General features: G+C 34.8%; 1 protein-coding gene across 1 annotated transcript; it reads right to left on the reverse strand.

Moving 5' to 3' along the window:
• Nucleotides 1-271: 271 nt before the first annotated feature.
• Nucleotides 272-1552, reverse strand: LOC117102999 (ubiquitin-protein ligase E3C-like; the record flags this gene model as incomplete). Its single annotated transcript, XM_033243461.1, has 3 exons — nucleotides 1469-1552; nucleotides 1213-1383; nucleotides 272-413 (listed from the first exon to the last, which is right to left on the reverse strand). Coding segments are annotated over exons 1-3 (397 nt in total), but the record flags the coding sequence as incomplete, so codon positions are not given.
• Nucleotides 1553-2025: the final 473 nt, after the last annotated feature.

Raw genomic sequence — 2025 nt, forward strand, 5'->3', positions numbered from 1 at the left:
ATAAGTCCTCAAAGCTCAATGTGAAAAAAAAAATATTTGCACTTTACTTCCATGTATCTGTGAATCTTATTTGGGAAATAAAAGATTGAATATAAATTTAAAATTTTGCATTTGACATGATTTAAAGTGATTTTTCAAATAAATTAAAACAAAATCATACACAACATAAGCATTAGATAACTTACAAACAATAGATAACTATATAATAATCCTTAATTGTATGAATTCAAACAACACTAAAAGTGTGCAATAGAATATTAAAATATCATACCATTCTCTGGGCGAAGTCTGTCATATGCATCTTCATAAATAAAATCTCTACGAATATTAAGATCAATATTGAAGCCCGCCAAGAAACTTGGCATGTCTCCCTGTGACTCTTCTTTATCTCGCTTGATTAGGTCACGTAGTATCTGTAACATAACATTTGCCACAGCATTAAAAGTGTTTTTCAAAATAAAGACCATAACCAATGGTTCTACTTGCATCTAAGGTTGAAATACAGTAAGAGCCATTTCACAGCCCATCAACAATGCAAGCTGAGGTTGAAATAGACAGCATGGCTTCAAATGCCCTAACACAAAGTTGAGTAACAAAACAGTAACCACTGTGCCAACCAACCACCATTTAACTTTATAACTTTTCCACAGAGAATGCAACGTGACAAGGCGCGTGCAAAGGATCGTTTTTATGGTAGTACCATAATGCTCTGCACATCCTCCGTGATGCTTCACAGCCAACCTTGATGCTTAGTACATCTTCTGTGACACTTAAAGAATTAGCCAGCATTATTACAAACATACTAACAAAAATATATACAGTAGTAGTACTAATAAGTATGAGAGTGACTTGAGATTTCAGGGCCAACTGACTTCTTTGATGGTGATTGCAGTTACTTGTTTAAAAAAGTTTGTAAAGTACAGCTTGTGTACAAAAATATCTCATACTAACACTTTCAACAACAAAAAAATGTTAAAACTTGACTGAACTTCTATAAAGCAATTTTGCTTTTGGTGTGAACTCTCACCATGATGATTCACAAAAACACTGTCCACTCAGGCTGCCATCGGAAATCAGCAGAAAGTGGTAATAGATTTGTGTGCTGACTGCACAGATTTAGGTCACAATTTAACAAGATTCCATACTTTTAATGAAATTTAGCACTGAAAAAAAATTTTCAAAGTTTGATGATATTAAAATGTGAGTGCTTACCATAACTCTTTCTATAAATGGAATCACAAATGGCATCTCTGCCAGAATTGTCAACTTCAAAGTTTCTTGGACAGATAGTGGAGGAACATCATCATCCAATGCCATATGTGAGCGCAAGAACCGCAATCTTCCAACATTGGAGTAATTTGTCATTCTTTTTCTGGAAACACCCTACAAAAAAAGACATATTAGTAGATAAATCAATTTTCCTAAAATTTCCCCAGTAGAACTGCCTCAGTAGCAGTGCAGCACTAACCCTAGTAACAAATTGGGCAGTACACTGGGAGACAGTCCTCTGCTCTCCTAAACGTAGATTGTGTTTAATGCACATATGGGCCATGTTTTACAGGAAACCTACAAGTTCAAGTTTACTAATCTTATATAATTTGAAAACTTGTTTAGCACACTCAGTTATATAATATCCCATTTTTGCAATTACAAATCTTGTGCACGTTCATTGCGTAGAAACTCTAGATTTGTGATGATGTTGCAGCTGCATCGCTCCATCCATGTTTACGATGATCCTAGATGATGAGTTCTTTCTATTAATATCCTTTTATTTGTACAAAAGTAATACTGAATGGCTCAGTTAGACAAAGAATAAGATGTTATTGTAAACCTGTACGAAGATATTTTGAACATTGAGTGAGAAGAAAGAATGATACACATATGCATAGCTATGCAGTTAACCAGCAACACTGTAAGGTTGTGTTTACGAACTTTCAACGAAACCGGATAAGTAAAAAAGGACACAATGCCCAGAGGGTAGGTCATTAGATTGCTCGTTTACGAACCCCAAGTAATTCGGATACC

The sequence above is a fragment of the Anneissia japonica genome, unplaced genomic scaffold, assembly GCF_011630105.1.
Source record: "Anneissia japonica isolate Jap-2015-1 unplaced genomic scaffold, ASM1163010v1 scaffold82480_len2083_cov213, whole genome shotgun sequence".
NCBI classification, from domain to species: Eukaryota; Metazoa; Echinodermata; class Crinoidea; order Comatulida; family Comatulidae; genus Anneissia; species Anneissia japonica.